This window comes from Papaver somniferum, chromosome 1 (genome assembly GCF_003573695.1).
Source record: "Papaver somniferum cultivar HN1 chromosome 1, ASM357369v1, whole genome shotgun sequence".
Classification (NCBI taxonomy): Eukaryota; Viridiplantae; Streptophyta; class Magnoliopsida; order Ranunculales; family Papaveraceae; genus Papaver; species Papaver somniferum.
The window spans coordinates 255,789-279,055 of NC_039358.1; the positions used below are offsets into that span (position 1 = coordinate 255,789).

The 23,267-nt window shown below is 36.1% G+C and overlaps 4 protein-coding genes across 4 annotated transcripts; 3 read left to right on the forward strand and 1 right to left on the reverse strand.

Annotated features, from left to right (window-relative positions):
* The first annotated feature begins 1,244 nt into the window (after positions 1-1,244).
* On the forward strand, positions 1,245-6,575 carry LOC113276501 (cell division control protein 48 homolog C-like). Its single transcript, XM_026526112.1, has 10 exons — positions 1,245-2,406; positions 2,699-3,303; positions 3,681-3,833; positions 4,316-4,432; positions 4,547-4,651; positions 5,240-5,305; positions 5,401-5,465; positions 5,585-5,786; positions 5,888-6,025; positions 6,114-6,575. The coding sequence occupies exons 1-10, from the start codon at positions 1,482-1,484 to the stop codon at positions 6,138-6,140; spliced, it is 2,403 nt and encodes an 800-aa protein (XP_026381897.1). The 5' UTR covers positions 1,245-1,481; the 3' UTR covers positions 6,141-6,575.
* Positions 6,576-10,833: 4,258 nt separating this feature from the next.
* On the forward strand, positions 10,834-12,458 carry LOC113324596. The gene is made up of 2 exons (XM_026572907.1): positions 10,834-11,881; positions 12,043-12,458. The coding sequence occupies exons 1-2, from the start codon at positions 10,834-10,836 to the stop codon at positions 12,456-12,458; spliced, it is 1,464 nt and encodes a 487-aa protein (XP_026428692.1).
* A 4,027-nt stretch (positions 12,459-16,485) lies between these two features.
* On the forward strand, positions 16,486-20,030 carry LOC113276507 (tubby-like F-box protein 1). The gene is made up of 4 exons (XM_026526123.1): positions 16,486-16,959; positions 17,233-17,320; positions 18,526-18,655; positions 19,220-20,030. The coding sequence occupies exons 1-4, from the start codon at positions 16,588-16,590 to the stop codon at positions 19,794-19,796; spliced, it is 1,167 nt and encodes a 388-aa protein (XP_026381908.1). The 5' UTR covers positions 16,486-16,587; the 3' UTR covers positions 19,797-20,030.
* A 312-nt stretch (positions 20,031-20,342) lies between these two features.
* LOC113276513 (multiprotein-bridging factor 1a-like) lies at positions 20,343-22,823 on the reverse strand. The gene is made up of 4 exons (XM_026526132.1): positions 22,548-22,823; positions 21,082-21,165; positions 20,877-20,959; positions 20,343-20,764 (listed from the first exon to the last, which is right to left on the reverse strand). The coding sequence occupies exons 1-4, from the start codon at positions 22,678-22,680 to the stop codon at positions 20,645-20,647; spliced, it is 420 nt and encodes a 139-aa protein (XP_026381917.1). The 5' UTR covers positions 22,681-22,823; the 3' UTR covers positions 20,343-20,644.
* Between the last annotated feature and the right edge of the window lie 444 nt (positions 22,824-23,267).

Here is a 23,267-nt window from a genome sequence, read left to right on the forward strand (position 1 = left end):
TCTCCAGACATTTCTAAGGAAATAAGCAATATCCAAGATATGCAACAACGGATAAAATCTTGGGACAACACAGGCTCAAGAATAAATTTTGGAAAACAGCGCACTGTAAATCTCATTGTGATCACAATGTGGTTTATATGGAAGCCTAGGTGTGAGTTGGTATTTGAGAACAAAAGATGCTCTGTCAATAGCATAAAGAGCAGAATCCATACTTTCTACACTGAGAATAAAATTCAAACTAACAGATACTTGAATCAGCCGTAGGTCTTATGTTATAGCAACAAAACAGTTGAGAGTATAAGTATAAACATAAATAATTGGAATCCTCCTCACAGAGGAATGCTGAAAATTAACGTTGATGCCTCTGTTTTACCTGGTAATCCTATTGCTGGAATTGCACTAACTATTAGAGATATTTTACAGGTCAATTGGTGGAAGCATGGACCTTGGTAGAAAGATTCAGGGATGTCAATCAAGCTGAAGTTGCAGCTCTTAAAGCTCTCCAATGGATTTCTCAACTGCAACTTCAGCATGTCATAGTTGAGGAGGATAACAAGAAAGTGATGGATAACATCAATGGGATGTACAAGATACCTACTTGGGAAGATGGTAATCTTATTAGAGAATGTCATCATCTAGTGAATTGTTTATAGGTATTGTTGTTGTGTGTTTTAGAAATAGAAAAAGTAATCAAGTGGCAGATCTTCTTGCCAGGTATGCTAGGATTAATAATTGTAATAGGAAATGGAATGTGAACCTTCCAAATTATGTTAATGCTAAACTAGAAGCTGAAAAATCTGTCATGTAAGCAAGCTTTATCAATGAAAATCTTTGTGTTTTTCTTTCAAAATAAAAAAAAATATATAAGGAACGCCCTATCCAATAATCTTGTTGAAACAGATACGAACGTCAATTTAAATATCTACAAGAAAATTATGAGATTTCCAAAAAAAAAAAAAAATCTTATCTAGATTCTAGACGGACACGTTATGGGCCATTACCATTTCGAAAAGCACGGTTGACAACCGGAATATCTGAACATATAGTGTTCACCGTCCTTTGCTTCATTACTAGGGCCTCTACCTCATTCATTGTGTGTTCATTTCGGCCCACCCATTGTCTTGCTCTTAGTCTTAGTAGCTCCTTTGATTGAAAGCGGGTGCTCTTAATTCGGGTTCCAGCGCTTCTCAGACCGAGTCCGAGTCTAAACTCCAACTTCCGACCAAATATCTTTCGCAAGGTTCGCACTTTGCGACTTAAAGCTACAGCTGCTTTGGGTTTCTATCATTTGCGGCTGTGGAGTGTTAACTCTGAGTCGTGGAAATAGCATTCCAAATTAACCCTAATTACAGCTTTGGCTTAGTAGAAGAAGAAAGGGCGGTGGTGGAGTTAATTACAGAGTTGCAGTAGGTTTTTGAATTTCACTCCAGGTAAAACCCTAATTTTGGTTTTGTTCAATCTAGGGTTTGTACTTTGTATACATGACCAAGCGTAAAGATTCCAATCCTTTAACAAGTCCTTTCAATCTTCGTAAGCGAATCGAAACACTAGAAAAATCATCGAAACATAGTAAATTAGGAGTAAATGAAATTGTTGAACATCTTCTAACTGATTTCCCCGAATACACTAATCAAGAAGAGGTTGGGGAATTTACTGAACGTGTCCAACGAGTAATGAAGTTGAAACAGAAAAGAAATTCAGGTTCTAAAAGAGGTAATGATTTTGACGACAATGATATTGCTGCCGCTTCTCCGATTCCTGCTAATAAAAAGGATAAGAAGAAGAGGAGGATGAAGGAAAAGCATTGCCCGTCAGGGTCGGTATCTTCTTCAGCAAATGATAATGCTTCGGAAGTAGAAAATCGAGGTGATTCGACATCTGACAGTGACGCAATTTATGAGCAAAAAGTAAGACCTGAAACCGATTTGATGAGAGATATGCTTAGGTTTAATCAAGGGGGTGGTTACCGTCCCAGGGGTGAGAATTCAGAAAAGAAGAATTTGGAAATCGAAGTTGATACTGAATCAAAGAAGAAGACACAAATGATGGGAGTGGGACCAAGTAAAGGTGAAACAACAACCGGGAAGGGTAATTCGAGCAGGGGTTCAAAGGGTGTTGTTGGAGATATAGAGGCAAAGAATGATGACGATAAGGTGGTGAAGGATGGGCCAATGTTTAAGGATATTGGAGGAATTAAAGGGATTCTGGATGAGTTGATCAATGAGATACTTGTTCCACTTTGCCATCCAGAATTGCCTCAGCGCTTGGGAGTTAAGCCTCTGTCTGGGATTTTGTTACATGGACCACCTGGATGTGGCAAAACCAAGCTTGCTCATGCTATTGCGAATGAAACTGGAATTTCATTTTACAAAATATCTGCTACTGAAGTGGTTTCTGGTGTCTCAGGTATGAATTCCATTGCTATGCTTGTTTGATACAAATTAACATTTTAATCTCTTTGTAATTTGTCTTTTACTTTTTCGGGCTTTGGGTCGGCACTTATATATCTTTGCAATAAGAATATAGAAAACCAGACAGGCAAACCACATAAAACACACGCTCCAATGAACAACTAGTATTTGGTTTCCTCAGTGCAATGTGGCTTATTCCCGTTTGCTCTTGCATACGTTTGTATTAAGTTCAAAGGGTTTTAGATTCTGTTTATTAAATCTTTTGTATGTATATTGAATGATTTCAGGTGCATCTGAAGAGAACATACGTGATCTGTTCTCAAAAGCATATAGGACTGCTCCTTCTATTGTATTCATTGATGAGATTGATGCTATTGCTTCTAAAAGGGAAAATCTACAGAGGGAGATGGAAAAACGAATAGTGACACAGCTATTGACTTGCATGGATGAATCATACGAAGTCCTAGGAAAAACTGATGCAGATTCTGGCTCAACAACTTCTGGAAAAAAACCTGGTTATGTTCTTGTAATTGGAGCCACAAATAGACCTGATGCTGTGGATCCTGCTCTCAGGAGGCCTGGACGATTTGATCGAGAGTTTGCTTTGGGTGTTCCTGATGAAAAAGCACGGGCTGAAATCTTATCCTTGCTGTCACGTAATCTTAGACTTGAGATGGGTTGTAATTTTGATCTTGCGAAAATTGCTAGAGCTACACCGGGCTTTGTTGGAGCTGACTTGTCAGCATTGGTTAACAAGGCTGGTAATCTTGCGATGAAAAGAATAATTGATAGCAGGAAACCCATTAATGAAGAGACCAATGTACAGTGGTGGAGGCAATCGTGGGAAGCTGGGGATATGGAAGGGCTCAGCATTAGCATGGGTGATTTTGAGGTAACCTCTAAACTATCAATTATGTAGTGATCAAATAGAATTTCGGGTTAAATTTTCACGTGTGCAAACTCATATATGCAATAGTGCGACCTATCTTTCTCATGTCCTATGTTCTGTGAGGGAAATTGCTTCTCTTAGTATATGACTGCCTCATATTATTCATGATGCTATTCCTTTCATTATTTTCCATTTGTAGTGCAAAAATGTGCAAGAATGTTATCACTCCTCGCACCAAGAGTGGATAAAGATACTTTTCTGTTAATCCCGAGTTGTGTCTCCGCATCAGTATATTTCGTTGCAAAATTGTTGTATGAAAAGCATCATAGGTTTATTTGAGTATGAGACATTTTATTTATCAAGTTCCTCCAAATGTGCAGGATGCAGTAAAAATGATTCAACCATCATCAAGAAGAGAAGGATTCTCAGCTATTCCTAATGTTAAGTGGGAGGATGTTGGAGGGCTTGATCTTCTGAGAAAGGAATTTGACCGGTATATTGTTAGCCGTATAAAACACCCCGAGGAATTTGAGGTAAGTTCTATGTTTGCAACTGTAAGTGTCTACAGTAACTTAATACTGAAGTTTAAGGATATAATAAATACTCCTCTCTTTATATGATTGGCGTATTCTTGTTTTTGCACTTTGTCCTGTGAAACATGGAAGCCAGAGCATGATGCAATGATCTCTGTAGCTCTATGTCCTCCTATGGCATGAAGCTCTTATTGACTCACTCATAGCTTTATGTCTTCATGGCATCAAGGAAAATCCATTTGTCTAATTTGTATATATTTTATGCAGTTTTTTTTTTAAATCTTTTTGCTATGCCTTTCCGCTGAATTCCATGTGCTTCTGATGATGTTACTGCCATGTTTTCTCGTCCTCCGTTGGCCGCACAAATACACACTTAAGTGCGAATTTAGTTTTTCTGTCACAAATTTTCTGCACCTTGATAGATATCTAGTTACTTGGGTTGTCAGCATTTTTTATATCTTTCATTGGCTTTGATTCTTCAGGAATTTGGCGTAGATTTGGAGCAAGGATTTTTGCTTTATGGACCTCCTGGTTGTGGTAAAACTCTAATTGCCAAGGCCATAGCAAATGAGGCTGGAGCAAATTTCATACACATTAAGGTCCCTCCCTCCCTCCCTCTCTGTTTTTCCTTTTTTTGTTCCTTAGAATTTGAAATTGGTTGGTAGTTTGTTTTGCTTAAGATTACATATTAACTTTGGTCACCAAATAAATAGGGACCTGAACTTCTGAACAAGTACGTGGGAGAGAGTGAGTTGGCAGTACGAACAATATTTAGTCGTGCTCGGACATGTTCTCCATGCATTCTTTTCTTTGATGAGGTACACAGGCTCTTCTTACAACTTCTCCAATTACCATTAGTGTTGTCTTATAAGGCTAATAACACCTGATATATCTAACTATGGCACAATTCCAATATTTTAATTCTCACTTCATGAATAGTTGAATTGTAAAATGTGAATGTGGAATACTGACAGTGGGTGAAAAGAGTGCTGCCTTCATAATCTATGTTGCAGAGCCTGATCATATGCTTCTTAATAACCCATGAAATTTATAATCGGATCCTCTCTTGAAGCTTTTGTGAAGAAAAAAAAAAGATAAACGAGATTGATTAAGTTACTCTTCTTTCGAAATTCAAAAATAAAGACTTTCTTTTTGCATCACTCCTTTGTCATGTGCACCTCGCAAGTTTTTTGTTCCTTTCTTTTTTTGTCTATTTGTTTCAGTACACAGTTGTTACTTTCTGCCAGTTGTTGAACTCAACACTGTTATTAGACCCCTTTATGTTCTTTCACTCCTATATTTCTGACTCAATAAGGTATTGTGTTTATCATTATCTGTTAGCGATAAAGTTTATAATATAAATTCCTGAGTTTGTAACTCGCGGAAGACGTTGCTATTCTTGTCAGGTGGATGCTTTGACAACAAAGCGGGGAAAAGATGGGGGATGGGTTGTTGAGCGGCCATTGACCCAGGTTAGATACTATTCAAAGCCAGTCTGTTATATTTTAGTATTTTACACATTTTGTATGTTAATGTAAATGGATCGGATCTTCCATTTGCATTTCAGCTACTTATAGAGCTAGATGGGGCTGATAAACGACGAGGTGTGTTTGTAATTGGTGCAACAAACAGGTTAGAATCTTTCAAATTTCTTACTGTCCTGACTCAGAAAATAATTGTGAAGGAAAGAAAAACATAGTAACTTCTGTTCTTCTTAGTATTTGACATCTTGCTGTGGTACGTACCTGTAGACCCGAGGTGATGGACGAAGCTATCAAGCGACCGGGTCGGCTGGGGAAACACATGTATGTCCCTCTTCCGGGTCCCAGAGAACGTGGGTTGATTTTAAAAGCCATTGCCAGGAATAAACCCATATCTGAGGATGTAGATTTGGCTGCAATTGGGCAAGAAGAAGCTTATGAGAATCTAAGTGGAGCTGATCTTGCTGCAGTGGTATGCATCCCATGCTCTAAAGTTGCATAAATTTGAAATCCAGCTTATCAGCTTCTCTATTATTATTCCAAGCTTCACTGTTTTGACTTTATGCTTTACAGATTAATGAAGCTGCCATGATTGCCCTAGAAGAGAAGCGAATGTCAGGTGAGGGCAGTTTTGAAATGAAGAAATGGATGATCAACAAAACACACTTTGATCGAGCAGTGGAGAAGATTGCACCATCTGTTTCAGACAAGGTGACCTATTTCAAAGTTTTTTATTATCATGCTGAGTGAGTTATCTCTTTTACTATTAACCATTGATTTTGTTTTTTCTTGAAAGCAGCAAAGAAGATACTATGAGAAACTGTAAAGGCATTCAGGCGTTGGTGATTAGAACGATAGCGTGCACAAAGATCCAGATTACACATACATTAAAGCATAATATACCATGTTGCCAGATGAATTAGCAAGAGCAATCCTAAGATGCTTTGACAAAAATGAGGACCATCAACTTTAGCTGGCTGCTAGAGCTTCTGATCCAATCACAGTCTCGCTGAGTGTTCAGCTCATCAACCATCAACATTTGTAGCAGAAAGCGTGATCACATGAGTCTACAGTGAGCATTAAGGTGGCAAAAAGAGACGACTGGAAAACATGGAAGTTAAAAGAAAATCAAGAAACTAATTTATTCTACATATAATTTTTTTCCCTTCTTTGAATACATAAAATAAAAATCTGTATACATCATCTTTTTCTTTGGCATGGAGCATTAAAGATAAATAGAGAATTCACAGTTGAATTGCAAGCAACACAAAATACAAATACAAAAGGCCAGCAGACACATACTAAAGGGAAAAGTGACATTTTCATATGGTGTAGATTCAGTGGTACCTATAGGCCATCTGAAAACACAACACTGATGAAAACCAACCTTTTGCTAAGAAAAAGATTCTAAAACAAGTAAAATAACAGGGTACCATAATGCCATGGTAATTAGAAAGTCATGATAGGATGGACTGCCTGGTATCTTCAGTATGTTAATTATGTCCCACTGAAACCTGTTAGGAAAAAGATTGCAAGATTTGTCTTTTTTGATCGTTGATCGGTAATAATTCGGTGCCGGCGAGTTTCGAACTCAAATCACTTGTATCACCACCCAATCATTTGTCACTCAAGTCGCTAAAGTGATACCTACACAATATAATAGATATTGCTTGCCCTTTTGTAGGTGTCGTGAGGAATCTTTATAGCATATGCCGATCGATTACAATTTTACCAAGGATGTTTGAATTTTTACCTTTATTTGCTTAAAAGAAGAAAAGAAAGAAAAATATCTACCGCAACTCTTTCAAGATAAGCAGTGATATTTTTTTTATTTTTACCTAAAAATTGGTATAATTGAAAAAAGGGAAGGTGTCACTTTTCACGAAGCAAAGGAAGTATTATAGCCGCTCAACTCTCTCTTCTCTCTGCGAATCGGGCGACTTTGATGTGCTGACTCAGTTACTTTCAAATTCATGAATCTCTCAATTTTTGATCGTAAAATGAGTATCTCCTTTAATCTTTTCTAATATCTTTTGAATTCTTTGGTTTTCAGTAGAGCATTTATAACTTATCCTTCACATTTTAGTGATTATATCTTTGCATAAGTTTTTCAAATTTATTATGTGTAACTAATTCTCCTTTTTTCTTCAATCATGTGTTTGCATAAGATCTGTGATAGATTTCTTGGTTTTTGGCGGAAGAAAACTCATTTTAGTCTCAACTCAGTAACCAGGTCTAGTACTATAGTCCACCTTTCCATTTTTTCAAAAAAAAATCAAACTCAAAGTCAAACGGAAATTTTGGCTCGTCCTAATACTCGGTCAGCCTTTATCCAGTTGTAGTTACCTTTGTTATATGAGCCAAATATCTCCTACTATTAATTCGTATAATACGGAAAAGAGTGTAACAATATCATGTTATTAATTAGCCAAAACACTGCTACGTTATTTATTTCTGCTGATTTAGGTTTTTACTATCAACAAAATTCTGCAAACCCTGAAACTCTCAGCATCATAAAGATGGAGGAGAATTGGTTACAACTTCAAGCAAGCATCTCTAGATCTGGGTGACACTAATGAAATGGTAATATTTCAACAAGATAATAATAATGAAAAAGAAGTAAAAGGAAATGCTTGGGAAGCCAGTGCTATTGGTAAGGTTATCATTAAAGGACGCATGAATCATGATATGGTGGAGAAGTACATCCAGTTCACATGGACTTTTATGTCTGAAGAAGATCGCAGAATTGTCGAGATTGATCCAAACATTTTTCATCTTTAAGTTTAGCAACTGGTCTCTTCTAAATAAGGTTATTGATGAACGTCCATGGAGCATTAACAAGAGACTACTGGTGGTTCATGACTACATACCTGACATGGTCTATACAGAAAAATATTGGGGATTTCAACAATTCTGGCTTCAACAAAAGTTTCTGTTACCTGAGCACATGAATGTAGAAGTTGTAACTAAAATTGGAGAAATCATGGGGTGAAGTTGTGGCTATCGAACCAAAAGACGTCATACCAGTTAGAGGAGTTCCTGTTAAAGTCTGTGTCAATATTGACTTAACAAATCCGTTAAGAATAGGAGTAAAAGCTATCACTAATGTAGGCTTATCTCGATGGATAAAAAATGGATAATTAGAGTTTGGTACTCAGGTTTAGACCAACACTAGGCTTTGGTCTAACATTTGTCCAACGTTAGGCTTTGGTACCTGGACCAGACGTTGACCATATTGACTAGGTTAAGTTCTAACTTCTGTTTAGTAATTATTAGAAAATTAATACAAAATTTAATTATTAAAGAGTTTACTATAATACCCTTCAGTTTTCTTAGTATTTACAAAAAATCTTAACTTCTTAACTTCTCAATACAGACAATCCATAGTGCAAAACTAATCTTCCATCATTTCCTATAACAAACTGTATACAAACTCATAAATATCACCCTGTTTATAAACTCGAAAGACCCTGCAATGAATCAACACATCTTTAAGACAACACCATCAGCATACCCATCTCTTCATTGTCTTCAGTTTAAGATACAACCCAACTCTCCAACTATGATTATAGATTATACCCACTTTCTATATCCCTTCAAAACTCAGAATACTCATCATTCTTCATCTATGTTCTCAATTAACAGATCTCATCCTTCAAATGGAACCCAGATTTCACTAATTGAGACACTTCGGAACTTTTGCTCTTCTCGTTCTGATTCATCTTCATCAGCAACTCTATCTTCTTTCTTTCCTCATCTCGGTATCTGAGTTTGTCTTAATCGGAAATCTCTCTTAACCCATTGTCGGAATCTACTCTTGGTGAGATGGGTTCGATGTTGTTCCGAGATTAAATAGGTTTTTTCTTTGAATATGAGACATGGAAAGAACAGTTTTGCTGATATTGAATATCAACGGCAACCGAGCACTTACAGATTCTCCATTCACTGGATCATCCATCAGAACAACTCCTTCACACTTGAGTGTTGTCCATGACGTCGCCGACACTACTACCGATCGCTTTCTCTGTTACCTTATCACTGCCATTACAACCACCGTCACAACTCCATTTCACCTTCAAACCCTAATTATGAATTTTATCTTCAATCACTATACCCAGACTATAATTCCTTTTTGTCAATCACTGATTGAACTTCAATCGAATTCCTAAACCCTAACTCCTCAATTATATTCTTGTTCTTCAGACTTAAAGAAACCTTAATTTCTTCGATTCTTAAGCAACCAACACCATAACATCAATCAATGGATAACCCTTTCGTTCTTAAGCTATCAATAACTCGACCATCCTATGAATTTTGTTCAATCTCAAAAATTGATTTAAGAACCCTAATATGATATTCTCATTTGCATCTCCACGATCTTAATATCGATCTATTCTACAATTTACAGCAACCTCATCACCTTCAACGTATATACACTTACATCAATTTGTATCCCCTATATCAAATCTCAATCAAAACTCACAATCCCCGCTCAACTCAGCAACAGAAAAGAATAACGAAGAAACGAGAAGAGGAAAGAAGAAAAATAGAAGAGAGAACTCCTCGATCTGGTTTTGGTTTAATCCAAGACGATAAAATTGAAGGGTACAAACAGTTAATCCTAGATTCAATTTAGGGGTATATTTGTAAACTAATAATTTTAAAATATTTTTATTTTATAAAATTAAGTGAAGCATGGTCATAAACAGTCAATGCATGTCAACGTCTGGTCCAGGTACCAAGCCCTAAGGTTGGACAAATGTTAGACCAAAGCCTAGTGTTTGTCTAAACCTGAGTACCAAACTCCAATTATAGGTAGCTTAGTGGCATCTGCACTGACTGTTACATAATCAAGCATTACAAAGTCGTATGTAAGGATGCAACAGACTTTCTTGTAAATGCTCGTGAAAAGCCTTATTTTTTTTAGTAAAGTCAGCAACTTGAAGAATACCATCTTGTCTAATCCTACTACTAATGCTCCAGCTCCTAGGAAGAACCAAAAGAATTTCACTAAATTTACTACCTTTATTCCTCCTAAGGAGGATGTCCCATCAATATGAATTTCTTATTGAGTCAAAATGAGTCCAGTGGTGTTGATGATACTAGGCAAAAGAACTAGAATTTCAAATGATCCTTCTACTGTTCACAATGAAGCTGAGTCTTCTTTTACCAATACCAGTTCTGATGTCATCACAGAATCCCTGGAAGCTCATAGGTGTACAACCCGAGGAGAACATCTTGAAAACGCATTAATGAAGAGTCGGGTAATTCTTACACACTTTTATTTTTTCTTAGTTTCTCTATTTTCGAGATTTATTATTGCAATAATCATTGCTCGTCAATTTTACATAACAGAAATTAAAAACACCATCCTCATTTATTTCACATCCACTTCTGCATGCACTTACTACTACGTTAGGTTTTACGTTAAAAAAAACCATAAACTTAGTCTTCCCAGTGTTTTAGGTATCTTCTTTTATTTCTCAATTTTAAGCTGCAATTTAAATTTCGATAGCACAATGAAGATTATCTCCTGGAATGTTCAAGGTTTAAAGTCTGTTGCAACTAGGAATCATCTCTCTGATCTTATTAGAACTCAGAATCCTGATATCATTTTCCTTTGTGAAACAAAAACCTGTCAGGATAAAAGTAAACCTGTCATAAGTCACTATCAATACCCTAATCAAGCCTTCATTGAACCAGTAGGCTTATCAGGTGGTTTAGTTATTTTATGGAAAAATGGTTTCACTTGTGAACTACTTATGTTTAACTTAGTTGTTCAACATGAACCCAGCAAACCTGAATTTTTACTTTCATGTGTGTATGGCTATCCTAGCTTTGCTAAGAAAAAAGACCAGTGGAATTACATCCAACAGATAGGTAGCAATCACAATGGTCCATGGATTCTTATTGGTGATTTAAATTTTCACCTTCGAGATGATAATACTAGAGTATCTTCTTCAGCCAATGGGTTTGTTATTGGCATTATTAACTATTATGGTCTTGAGGATATTGGGTATGTAGGCAAAGACTACACTTGGACTAGAAATAATCTAGGTACTGGAACTAGAAGATTAAGGATAGATATGGCCTTAGGGAATGTATATTGGAACCTAAATTACCCTAACTCAAAACTAATGCATCTTACTCAAGTTAGCAGTGATCATAGTCCTATAATGCTTGTTTCTGATTCTAGCATTCCTAAATGTTGGAAATCTTTTAAGTTTTTTCTTACTTGGTTGAATGATGAAGCTTGTGTTGCGGTGATTGAGAAAGCTTGGAAGATTAGTATTTCTGGATCTCCTGGTTATCAACTAATCGAATGGCTTCAATCAACAAGAAAAGAGCTATCTTTGTGGAATAAGAGTCATTTTGGTAATGTTAATCAAAAAGTTTATGATTTGCAAAAAGAACTTGCTACCTTACAAGCTCAACCTCCTTCTTATGTTAATCACAACAAAATTCTCAGCATTAACAAGGATTTAAACAATTGGCACAAAAGAGAGAGGAATTCTATCATCAAAAATCCAGAGATCGCTTCATTAATAATATGGACAACAATAGCAAGTATTTTCATACAAAGACCAACATAAGAAAAGTAAGAAACAACATTGACTCTCTGCAAGATCACAACAATAACTGGCTCCATACAAGAGAGGAAATATCTCATCATCTTACTTCTCATTTCAAATATATAAGTACATCTGTTACTGTTAATATTGATGAAGATTTATTCAGGATTCTTCCTGCAATCATATCTGAGGATGGAAATCTTCTTCTTATGACCATTCCTTCACATCAAGAGATTCATGATACTCTTAAAAGTGTGGAGAAATGGAGTGCTCCAGGACTTGAGGGATTTCAAGCAGGTTTCTATAAAAGCCAATGGAATATTATTGGTGAATATGTTTGCCAGATGATCACTAGATTCTTTGAAACCAAGCATATTCTGAAACAGATAAAAAAAACTTACATCCCTCTTACCCCTAAAAAGAAAACGCCTACTTGTGCAGCTGATTATAGACCAATTGGTCTATGTAATACCACTTACAAGATTATATCCAAACTCATTGTCAAAATACTTAAGCCTTTAATAGAGAAAATTATATCACCATATCAGGCAGCTTATGTCACTGAAGATTAATAAGTGATAATACTGTTATTGCTCAAGAAATAATTCACTCCATCAAAAAGAAAAGAAGAAAAATTGGTTTGATGGCATTAAAGCTTGACATGTCCTAGGATTTTGAAAGATTGGAATGGGGTTTCTTGATCAAAGTTCTTAATTTTTTTGGATTCAGTGAGGACTTCTGTAACCTTATACATCAATGCATCAGCACTACATCTCTTTCTGTTATACTTAATGGGTCCCTTGTGAAGAATTTCATCTTGTTAGAGCACTGCTCGGTCGAACTCGCAAGCCTTGCTATCTCAATCTTGTTTGTCAAGTTTAGTTGCCAAAACTATAAGTCTTGATTTCTAGTCTGCTTATATCTAAGTCTCGGAATAGGATAGAAAGTGTAGTTGAGCATTAGACTTCACGTCGTCCGTCGATTGAAGAGGAAGAACTACTAAGGGGAGCTTGTGTAAATTCATCAACAAAAGGTATGTGGATACTTGAACTCATCTATCACTCAAAAGTCTATCTACTCTATCTCCTATTTGAGACAAAAAGTCGTATAGCTATATAGACTTCGATTATACACATTTGATATTTCGAGTTAAGTTTAACTCGCTTACATATTTCTCGAAATATGTGTTGTTAAGCTTTCGCTTTAACCAAGTTCATCTTATATTCTTGACGAAAGTCAAAAGATGATCATGTGAAAATCACCTTGTAACATCTTACATGATTTGTGTGAGACGGTTATTTGATGTAGACTCGGAATGTTTCGTATGATCATTCGATCACTTGAAAATTGCTTTGAAGCTAATAGTTTGTGTGAGACAGTTATTGTCATCTTCCAAGAATGTTTCAATGACTGAAATGGGAGTTTAGAACAAATAACTATGATTGGATATAGCACAATATGCGTACTTATATGCTAATTGTTGCAAGTTATTCCAAGTCCAAGAACCATAGTATCCATACACATATGCGTACTGGTTGGCTAATGAAAGTCAGGGAAGCTAGTATGCATACTGGTATGCGTACTGGCATGAGTTTCAAGTTCCGAAAATTCAACTGAGTTTGGAAGGTATGCGTACTCGTTCGCATACTGGCGAACTCAAACTTAGTCCGGACACTTAGGTATGCGTACCCGTTTTCATACTTGAGTAGGTTATGTTCTAAAATCGATTTGTTGATGAACTAATACATTTATATAATAAGAAATGCAATCTTTTGCAAACCGTGGCTGTAATGTTCATGAATTGATTCAAGTGAATCAAAATCGATTTTGCTTCAATTGTGTCTTGTATACTTCTATGAGAATATAAACAATTGAACAACTCTAGAACTAGTTCCATTTGAGTCATTTGAACTAGTTATGGTTAAGATGAATATGGTTGATATGAAAGTGTTCATATGGCTAACTTCGGTTAACTATTGTTGAGCCAACAAGGTGTACACGTTTAGGTACGGTTACTCATATCTAAATGAAGTCACTTTTCATTTGTGTGTAACAATCTAAGTTCGATCTAACGGTTGAATACTTTGTTACCAAGGTAACATTGATTGCAAACCTTTATTTGAAGACTATATAAGGGAGAACTCTAGCAACTGGGAAACCTAATCCCCACACCTCATGTGTGATACTAGTTGCGACTAGAGTCAATTCTCCTTTGACCTTAGATTTTTCCAAAACCCAGCAGGTTAACAACTTGAAGACTTCATTGGGAATGTGAAGCCAGACCCAACTATTTTCTCTGTAGTTGCTTTTTATGATCTTGTTGTTTTCTATCGTGTTGAGTACTATCTTCTCTACGATTTTCTCGAGATTTAATCTCCGATAGGAAAGATAAAAAGTAGTCACAAACATCTTCGTCTCATCGTTTGTGATTCCACAATATCTTGTTTCTCTACCATACGATTAAGATTATTGTGAGGTGATTGATATTTCTAGGTTGTTCTTCGGGAATATAATTTCGTCATATCAATTGGTTCATGTTCACCTTGATTTATCAAAAGACGGAACAAAACTCATAGGTATTTCTGTGGGAGACAGATTTATTTATTCAATAGAATTTTCTGTGTGAGACAGATTGGTTTATCAAGTCTTCGAATTTGGGTCATAGCAACTCTTAGTTGTGGGTGAGATCAGCTAAGGAAATCAAGTGCGCAGAATCCGGCGTGGTTCTAGAGGTGTAAGGAACGCGACTATACGTTGATCAGTGTGAGATTGGTTAGGGATCAACTACATTCCAGTCTGAAGTTAACTTAGAGTAGGCTCGTGTATGTAGTGGCTTAATACAGTGTGGTGTTCAAATCTGGACTAGGTCCCGGGGTTTTTCTGCATTTGCGGTTTCCTCGTTAACAAAATTTCTGATGTATGTGTTATTTCTTTTTCGCATTATATTTTTTATATAATTGAAATATCACAGGTTGTGTGTAAGTTCAATCAATTGTGAATCCAACCTTTGGTTGTTGATTAAATTTATTGACACTTGGATACTGGTTTTTGATACCGTCCAAGTTATTTCTTATATTCAATCGGGCTCGCAAGTTCCCATTTGTTTGATTGCAGATTGAGTTAAGAAATAGAGATATAACTCTTGGATGTACTTTTCCTAAGATTGAGTTTGACTGTCTAGTTGATTCTTTTGAAAGTATATTGGAGTTTGTCCATACAGATTGCTAAGCAAAATATTGGGTGTGGTTGTTAGACCCCCGCTTTTTCACATCCAACAAGAGGAGTTAGACAAGGTGATTCTTTATCACCATATCTATTTATTATTGCAATGGAATTTTTATCAAGACCATTAAAGGTATTAAATCGGCTACAAATTTTCCATCCATTAATCATTTGCTTTTTGCAGATGACTTCTTGATTTTCACTGAAGCAAATATTACTTCAGCTAACAATCTTTTGGACCTTCTACATAACTTTAGCAATCAGTCGGGTTAAGTAATTAATTTTGAGAAGTCCTCAATTTATTTCAACAAGAAAACAACACCTGAAGTTGTTGAAACTCTCACCCATTTACTTGGTGTTAACCTATGACCTCCAAAGAAAGATATCTTGGTTCCCCTTTTCTTCTAGGACATTCAAAAAAAGAAGTTTTCAAAGCCATTTAAGAAAATTTTATGCGCAGATATTCAACTTGGTCTTCTACATCTCTTAATCAAGATGGCAGATCTACTATGATTAGACATGTTCTTAACTCAGTGCCAATTTACCAAATGGGAACTTTCAAGCTATCTCATCTGCATGAATCTTGCATTACTAATAATAATTTAAATGCTATCATGATATCACAGTGATAACCACCTTTTCCTGATGTTTTTAAACTTAATGTAGATGCATCTTTCAGTCATGAAACTAATATGCTTGGAACTGGCATTGTGTTACGAACTAATACAGGAAATTGTGAAGGATCAAAGGAAGCTTCGCAGATGGAGTTCTGAGTCCTGAAGCTGGAGAATGCATGGCCATACGTGAAGCTTTAACATGGGTGAGAGAAACGCAACTCGAGAAGATTCATATAGAGGCTGATGCTAAGCTGGTTATTCAATTAATTACTGAAGATGTTCTCCTCATCCAAGGGGAAAATCGGAATATTATGAAGGAAATAAAACACTTAAGTTTAAGTTTCATGCATTGTAATTTTTCTTTTGTTAGTACGAGGGATAATCAAGTAGCTGATGAGGTTGCAAAGTCTGTTAGAGAATCTACTACAAATATAACCCTCTTTAATAATTTTGCTGCAAGTTTTTGTAGTCTCCTGGCAAGACACGGTGACAATTTGAGCAGTTAATTCAATGATTTTCTTTTATCAAAAAAAAGAAAAGAAAAAAGGAAGTATTATAGCCGATTTTCCAACCTAGACCAAAGTCCAAACCAGTTAGTCCTGCCTGCAATAAGGCTCACACAAAGCTTGCGCAAGTGGCCTAGTTAACTTTATTTATAAAATAAAATAAGGAAGACCAAGTCAAAGGACCAAACCCGTAGTCCTAATAAGACCAGCAAATTTGGACAACTAAGAAAAAAAATTAAAATTAAAATTTCTGGTTTACCAATTACTGTTTCTGTCTGTTAAATCTCCATCACAATTTTTTCTCTTTTTCTTTTTTTCTCTCTTCTCACAGAGAGGAGGAGGAGGAAGGTGGAGACATGGCTACTCTGAGAAGAGCATTTCTTCTCACAACCAAAGGAGGAGGAAGAAGGAGAAATTCTTCTTTTTCATTAATCCAGGAATTACTTCACAATACCCATCCCAGAGAAGAAGAAGAAATCATTGAATGCCAAGATGAAGATAAAGAAGATGATGATGATGATGATGATTCGGATTGCTGGTCTAAAATGTTACCGGAGATTCTCGAAAACATTATTCAACGAGTTGAATTGAGCGAAGATCGATGGCCGATTCGTAAAAGTGTTGTTTCCTGTGCTTGTGTGTGTAAGAGATGGAGAGATGTTACTAAAGGGATTGTTAAATCTCCTCTTCAAACTGGAAAAATTACTTTCCCTTCTTCCCTCAAACAGGTGAATTCAATTTCCATGCCCCCAGATCTGATTCATTTATTGAATTTAATTTCCATTTCATTTGTGTATTTTATTATTAAATTTTATGATGAGAAATGCAAATTGATCTAGTTTTTGATTTGGGCATTGTGTGTAAATCAATCAAATAGCTTACATCTTATTCCAATTCTGATGTGGTATTATTGCATTTGATAGTTCAAAATTAGTGTTGTTGAAACAAATTTAGGTGTGTTAAATTTGATGTAATGGGCATTTTCATTTTTTCGATTTCAGCCGGGACCTCGAGATTTTCCGCTACAATGTTTTATTAAACGGAACAAGAAGAACTCTACGTTTTATCTTTATCTTGGACTTACCCCAAGTAAGCACTAAAAGAGATCTTTACTTAATATATGTAGATTACTTTTTCCAATGTCTTCACATAGTAAGTTGTCTTTTGGGGTTTGTTCTTATCTCTGCAGCTGTAGTAGTAATAGTTATATTTGTATGATGGCTAGTTTCCTGTGGGACTTATATAGCTGCTCAAATTTGACTTTTGTGCGCATTTTGATAGTTTTTTTCCGATTTGACTTAGCCCTGTCAAGGTGTCTAAGTTTGGATCATGTGAATTAGTAGTTTCGTAAAAGGGATTGTGTTTATGCTTTCTTACTATAATTTCCCATCTAGTCTTTGGATTTTAACTTCATTGTAATTGACTATATGATTGCTGGTAGATATAGGTATCTCATACCTTTTGGTGATCATAGATTTTGATTAAGCCCGTCTAGTTTTACTGGGTATATTGAGGTTGTGTATGCATTCTATGATTTATTGTAAACATTTCAAATGGAACAGATAGTTGGAAGATTTAGGCTGTCACCCACACTTGATGACTTACTTTAAAACTGACAAAATTCACTACTGAATGGATACGTAGGGAACTGTCGATAATACATTCTTAGACCATAGAAAAAAAATAGTTATTTACCAATTAGAATGACATGTGATGTGATAAATTGACCATGAGCATTTGCAATTTGAATAAGCAGATTAGTATAATCAATGGAGAAGGATTGATTAGACTAACAACTTAGCATTTTAGTCTAAGCAGTTTGTCTGGATTAAAACATAACTCTTTCAACATAAATGATTCGGCAAATCAATGAAGAAGACTTTGGAACCCTGGAAAGAAAGGAGAGAATTCTGATTGATTATGACTGGAAAGAAATGAATTTGAGCTGGCAGATATGGATTGGCCAACTATAAAACTAAGAAATCCTGAATATATGTGACATGTTAGTAAGTGAATACAAGGATCTAATTAATTAGTAGATGAAGAGAGTGATAGTGGCGTGGTCCAGTTTCATGGGGTCAGTCTCCTTGTCTTTCAAGGTTTGATCCATTCATAAGTATGTTGAGACTTTAGGTTTAACGCTGTCATGCAGACCTCAAAATCGAAAATAAGTGTTGCATCTTTTTGTATGTTTAGATTGACTAGTTCTCTAACTTTTATTCTCAGTCTATGAGTTCTTGTGCAGTTGCTTCTTGAACTGTTAAGGTTTTATCTCATTTGAGTTACTCCCGCAGCTTTCATGGATAAGGGAAAATTTCTCTTAGCAGCACGAAGGTTCAGGCGTGGTGCCCATACAGAGTATATTATATCACTTGACGCAGATGATATATCTCAAGGAAGTAATGCATATGTTGGGAAGTTGAGGTCAGATCATTTTTGTTGACTCTTCCTTTTCATGTTATAACCAAAAATGACATTTAGATTTCCAACCGATAGTTTAAGTTGACAGTAATTTCCATTAGGGAATTCAAAATATTTTTTTTATCTTTTATAGCTCGTATTATTTCTTTATATCAGTACCTGCAACCAGGGAAGGAGCCACCTTGAAGCTAAAGGTGGCCCTAGCCTCTCCTTAATTTTGGAAAATCCTCATATCGTATATTTTTCCTACTTTGGAAAAATAAATCACTGAAGGCAACCCCAAAATTATTATGGAACAGACTTGTATATATTTCTGTCTATGTTAAAATTTGGCTATCCTTTTGAAAAAAAAAACCCTGCCTGTGAGATTCTCATTCTGATGCCGTGGTATTTCTAACATCATCTAATGCTTCCAAGTTGGTAGATAAAACCCTGTGTTTGTAACTAGATACTGCGGTGTGGACTGTATAGTAGTGTATTGAATGCTGGTTTATTGCCTACCAATAGTAATTATAATTGTATGATCAACCCTGTTTACATAACCACAGAATTTATAATTTCATGCAGCTCCGATTTCCTTGGGACCAAATTCACAATCTACGATAGTCAACCTCCTTTTAATGGTGCAAAGCCCTCGAACTGTCCGTCAACCCGCCGTTTTGCTAGTAAGCAAATAAGCCCCCAGGTTCCTGCTGGCAACTTTGAAATCGGCCAGGTATCTTACAAGTTCAATCTCTTAAAGTCAAGAGGTCCAAGAAGGATGCTGTGCAATCTGCGGAGTTCGGAGACAAAACAAGTTACTGACGAAGAAGCGCAGAAGAAGGATGTTGAGTTGCAGGGTGTGACAGCCACTTCTGACTCTATGGTTCTGAGGAACAAAGCTCCAAGGTGGCATGAGCCCTTGCAGTGCTGGTGCTTGAATTTTCATGGTCGGGTAACAGTTGCTTCAGTGAAGAACTTTCAGTTGGCTGCGGTAGTAGATCCTAGCCAACCAGGAGGAAAAGGAGACGAGGATGTCGTGCTCTTACAGTTTGGAAAGGTTGGTGATGACATGTTCACAATGGATTACAGACAGCCTCTATCCGCTTTCCAAGCATTTGCCATCTGCCTCACTAGCTTTGGAACAAAACTAGCCTGTGAGTAAAGAAAGAAAAAGAACAAAAGATACTTTTATTATTTGTCCGTCTCCCTCTATCTATACTACGACTGCCTACTGGCTTATATTAGCTACCTCAAATGTATTCAGATGTTTATCTTCTCGATATCAGCTTTTGTTTGTGATATTTATATTTCAAAGAAAGATTGTTGTATAAATATGGAGCAGCCAACCATCCTAATGTTGGCCTTGCAAGTAATGGAAATTTTGATTTTCTGAATATGAGAATGATTAGACAATCAATGGAAACCAATGATGACAGACTGTTAATACACATAGGGAAGTTATCTTCAGAGATGAAGGCGGTTACAGCAATACAAGATTACTGTTGATTGCCGAGAATGGGAGAGATCACAAGTTGTATATTCTGAGCAGAAATATTAACAACTTGGACAATCTCCTCTTGGCCTTTTCATCTCTAAATGAAGGTGATAAAAGATAGAAAAGGTGGCAGCTGCAATAAAGATCACTGCAAGCACCCCCACCCACGATAGATCGACTAATTCACAAAAAATTATTTACAGCTGCAACTTCTTTCAACTAACCAGATTATAAAATAAGATGAACACATTGCAGAAGTGGAAAGCCGTAAAAACACATCACTAGAATGATGAAGAGTAAGGCACAGTATAAACAGCACACGTCATTCTTCTTTAGAATCCTGCCCAAAAGACTGCTTTACTCCATAAAACACAGGATTAACATCATCGCCCACTTTTTAGGGGTTTTTTCAAATTCATGGATACTGAAAACTAAATTCGTTTCATATTAGTAATAATAGCAACAGAGAACCCTACTGAAGACTTTCAGTATCCTTCTTCACTGCGGATTTTGTTTTACTTCTTTCCTCGGAGCTTCACACCAAGAACCCTTTCCAGCTTTGTAATTATCTGTTGGTTTGGTATGGCCTTCCCAGATTCATACTCCTGGACAATTTGTGGCTTCTCATTGATCAGCTGCACAACACACAAGGTATCTCCATTAAGTATTAATCAAGGAACTCGAACAAATGTTAACTAAACAGGGAACTTGAACAAACTTCTTCAGACTCCAGAGGGAAGGAACTACCTGTGCAAGTTGAGATTGAGTCATTTTCTTGTCCAAACGAGCCTGCATGATGTTTTTCTTTAGTTCAGATGGTACTCTTTCATCTGTGTTCACATCGAAACAGGATCAGAAAATCTGATGTGTTAGCCAGATTGCAAGTAAAAAAACAAAAAAAAACCTAGCAAACGCAACTGCCATGGAAGAAAATTAAAGAGGAAATACTCACGCGCAAGAACGTCTGTTTCTTCATCAAGTTTCCTCGTGTTCAATGAAGTTCCGCTGGAGGCAGCTTTATTTGTTCCCGCAGTAGCTAAAAGAAATAGATAAAAAGATAAGAAATATGTTTCACCAAAAAATAGATTAAGGCCATCGAGAAGATATATCATACCAGGAGAATACATGAATATAGCAAAGGGGTGACAACTAAAATCATAATATAACGTTGTTGGATATGAGTTTGGGATTAAAGGCTAAATGGGTATTGAAGGATTTGAAAATTGGCTCAACCGATGGTTTAAGAATACTGAGAATTTCATTACTCTTAAAACTTTGGTCATACACAGACCTTTGTTTACAAAAAGACTCACTTCTTGTTACTCTAGAACTTATTGTACAAATATTTTCACAACCAACTTTGATTAGCCATAGATAATTCTAGGCTTATCTATTTATCTGACAGTACAATACTAGAATAATCTAGACTTGTTAACTAGTAGGACTAATCTAGAATTCTCTGGGTATTCTACAACCAACCAACCATGTCTAGGCAATTCTAGATATTTCTAAATTTAATTAATCAACCTTAAATTACAACAAATGTAAGTATCAGTGAAGAGAAGCAATTACGTGAAGCAAACATATGAAACGAAATGGTAGTATATGGGTCTACCGCCTACACATGAATCTTCATCGCTAAATTCAAACTAAAACCCAAACCAAATACTTTTTCCAATAGCTCTTTCAATTAGCAAAAGAAAGTCAACATCTTGTTATGTTTTCAATAACCAATCATAGCAGGCACACAACACAGCAAATAAGTCTTGAATAAAAAGATGCAATGCCATAAGCTGAACTAGTACAAAGGGAACAACAAAGACACAATCCACAGACATAATTTTTCTAAATACCACAAAACCCCTGCTACTGGCGGTGTGATAAACTAGTATTTGAGCAGGCATGTGGCACAAACTATCCTTCCACCTCTATCTCTATTATATGATTGAACAGCAGCTGTCACTATGATCTTAATGTCAAACCTTTTAATGAATTTGGAGAAAACTATTAAAAGCCTAAACAAAGAAGATAACTAAACGCAGATTTATGCTTACTCTAGACAAAGAAAAGACATCCAACGATACAAGTCTTTATAATCTTAATATTAATATTAAACCTATGAAACTATCAAAAGAACAACACTCAAATTATATATCCCAAACTATAAAAAACAATCAATAGTTCTGATTAAAAAAAGAAAACATCAACCTAAGATTTAGCGCGAAAACTAGTTGAATTTACCAACGACCTCATCACCTAATCACAAATCAAAACTTCACACACACAGGAATAAACAGATCTTCGATAAAAAAAAAAAAAGCCTATAATCAAAACATCAATTCATAACAGCGATTAAACATCTAAATCACAAAAACAAAGAGAAAAGCAAGAGGGAGATAAGGATGGATTGATGATTACATTTCTTAACAGTTTCAATCTCTGCACCGGCACGTCTGGCAGCGTTCACAGCTTTCTCATCTTTCTTAGCAGCGGATGTTGGTGCTTTCTTACGGATCACAACTGGTTCCCAATCTTGTGTGAATCCTGACATCTTTCTTCTTCTTTGAGAGTTTGTATCTAGGGTTTCTTCGTTTTGTTTTAGCAGAGAGAGCTTTTGTTCTGTGTTTGTGATAAGAAGGAACAATTTTATTCTTTTTCTTTTCTTTCTGGGGAGGATCAGATTTTATTTATTAGTGTCAGCCCTGCCCTATGAGTAGTAGTACGTCATCCCCGTCTATGTCTTGAATCAGATTCGGCCGCGTGGCGGGTATCGGCTAGTGATGTGACTCGGTTAAATATCTTTTGAGTCGTGACTCAGTCATGGATAGATGCCTGTCTATCCACGGGGACAGATTCTTGAATCGCACTAGTGATGGAGATTGCAGCTGGCTTATCGGAGAATATGAAAATTATGTGGAAGACTTTTGATTGTGCATTATTTTTATTTAACTTGGTCCAATTCAACCATATCAAGAGTGAAGTCAATTGTGTGGCTCGCACTCTTGCTAAGTTCACTTTGTTGAAATATACTTTCGGTGCGCGAGTTATAACCCTAAAGGTTCACTATCCATCAATAAAAAAACCCGTCAATACAAAAATAACACAAAAATCCTAAAAAAATGAAATTTTGGTTTCATC

Excerpts from the sequence above, each read along its gene's own strand:
- LOC113324596 (XM_026572907.1), top strand. The coding sequence starts at position 10,834 with ATGAAGATTATCTCCTGGAATGTTCAAGGTTTAAAGTCTGTTGCAACT. Across the intron at positions 11,882-12,042 it reads AATATGGACAACAATAGCAA|ATTTATTCAGGATTCTTCCT; the intron begins GTATTTTCATAC and ends ATATTGATGAAG.
- LOC113276501 (XM_026526112.1), top strand. The coding sequence starts at position 1,482 with ATGACCAAGCGTAAAGATTCCAATCCTTTAACAAGTCCTTTCAATCTT. Across the intron at positions 3,304-3,680 it reads TTAGCATGGGTGATTTTGAG|GATGCAGTAAAAATGATTCA; the intron begins GTAACCTCTAAA and ends CCAAATGTGCAG. Across the intron at positions 4,433-4,546 it reads CAAATTTCATACACATTAAG|GGACCTGAACTTCTGAACAA; the intron begins GTCCCTCCCTCC and ends CCAAATAAATAG.
- LOC113276513 (XM_026526132.1), bottom strand. The coding sequence starts at position 22,680 with ATGTCAGGATTCACACAAGATTGGGAACCAGTTGTGATCCGTAAGAAA. Across the intron at positions 20,960-21,081 it reads AGAAACAGACGTTCTTGCGC|ATGAAAGAGTACCATCTGAA; the intron begins GTGAGTATTTCC and ends ATGTGAACACAG. Across the intron at positions 20,765-20,876 it reads CTCAATCTCAACTTGCACAG|CTGATCAATGAGAAGCCACA; the intron begins GTAGTTCCTTCC and ends TGTGTTGTGCAG.
- LOC113276507 (XM_026526123.1), top strand. The coding sequence starts at position 16,588 with ATGGCTACTCTGAGAAGAGCATTTCTTCTCACAACCAAAGGAGGAGGA. Across the intron at positions 17,321-18,525 it reads TTATCTTGGACTTACCCCAA|CTTTCATGGATAAGGGAAAA; the intron begins GTAAGCACTAAA and ends TTACTCCCGCAG. Across the intron at positions 18,656-19,219 it reads GCATATGTTGGGAAGTTGAG|CTCCGATTTCCTTGGGACCA; the intron begins GTCAGATCATTT and ends AATTTCATGCAG.